This window comes from Polistes canadensis, unplaced genomic scaffold (assembly GCF_001313835.1).
Source record: "Polistes canadensis isolate GaletaPanama2010 unplaced genomic scaffold, ASM131383v1 scaffold_171, whole genome shotgun sequence".
Taxonomy (NCBI): Eukaryota; Metazoa; Arthropoda; class Insecta; order Hymenoptera; family Vespidae; genus Polistes; species Polistes canadensis.
The window spans coordinates 140,984-142,350 of record NW_014569718.1 but is presented as its reverse complement, the minus strand read 5'-3'; the positions used below and the strand labels follow the sequence as shown (position 1 = coordinate 142,350).

The 1,367-nt window shown below is 29.0% G+C and overlaps 1 protein-coding gene across 25 annotated transcripts in view; it reads left to right on the top strand.

Moving 5' to 3' along the window:
* LOC106789214 (microtubule-actin cross-linking factor 1) overlaps positions 1 to 1,367 on the top strand; it is a gene marked incomplete in the record, with an annotated part of 154,157 nt that overhangs the window by 138,152 nt on the left and 14,638 nt on the right. For all 25 annotated transcript variants that reach the window (XM_014753268.1, XM_014753259.1, XM_014753256.1 and 22 more), the window contains 3 exon segments: positions 346 to 517; positions 621 to 738; positions 995 to 1,224. In XM_014753268.1, the coding sequence (XP_014608754.1) occupies positions 346 to 517; positions 621 to 738; positions 995 to 1,224 (520 nt within the window).

The following is a 1,367-nucleotide window of genomic DNA, read 5'->3' as shown; positions in this document are numbered from 1 at the left end:
ACTATATTTGATTTAACATGTTTACCCTGTTCTTAATTTGTTCTATTTTTTTTTTTATAATATTAATCTTTTCCCCCCTTTAATTGTTTTTTGTTTTTTGAACACGTTTTATTTTCAATGTTCATTCGTTACGTCTCAGGGATGGTGTATCCGTTTAATTGTGCCGTTTTAAAATAAAAAAATGGATATTAGTATTATCCGATAGAAATCAAATGAAAAAAATTTATCACGATACTATTTATGATATATATATATATTTAAATATTTTGTTGTTAAACATTTTTGTTAATTTTGTCTTTCTTTTCTTCCCTTTTTTTTCCCCCCCTTCTATATTCTCGTAAGCAGCAAAGGGGCAGAACCAGAGTTCCGTAGTCCAAGGGTGAAACTTTTATGGGACAGGTGGCGTCACGTTTGGATGTTGGCGTGGGAACGTCAACGTCGTTTACAAGACAAATATAATTACATTCAAGAATTAGATCGCGTTGCTAATTTCAGTTGGGAAGATTGGCGCAAGAGGGTAATTAACAAATTATTATTTTATAATAATAAAAATAAAAATAAAATTCATATAGGTCATACTATAATATACATATTAAATAATATTCCATTACTTTTTACAGTTCCTCAAGTTTATGAATCATAAAAAATCAAGACTGACAGATCTGTTCAGAAAAATGGATAAAAATAATGACGGTCTTATACCACGTGAAGATTTCATTCAAGGAATAATGAACACCAGTTAGTATAATACCATTTACTTCTAAAAAAAAAAACCCCTTTACCCCTCCCTTGTCTTGTAACAACGGGTGAGACTCGTGGTAAAAATATTAAGGCACCCAAAAACTGACTGAATTATTTCTTCAATCGTTACTTCATATTTTCTAACTTTAATTACTTATAATTATTATTATTTTGTTCATTATTAATATTTGAGTATTAATATTGAAAATTAACGAGTTTAATTTTTAATTTGTTTTCTTATTTTTGTCCATAGAATTTGAAACATCCCGATTGGAGATGGGAGCAGTCGCTGATTTGTTCGATCGTCATGGGGAAGGTTTGATTGATTGGAAAGAATTCATAGCTGCTTTGAGACCTGATTGGGAAGAACGTCGTACTTATAATGACACTGATAAAATACACGACGAGGTTAAACGATTGGTCATGTTGTGTACCTGTCGACAAAAGTTCAGAGTTTTCCAAGTTGGCGAAGGGAAATATAGGGTAAGTTTAATTTAAAAATAATTCTATACACCATTTGTCCGAATTCTAAATTGAACATAAATATTCTGTAGAAAAATATTGAAAAAAATATTAATATTTATTTTATTATATTAATTTTTAATAGAATGATATATTATATACAC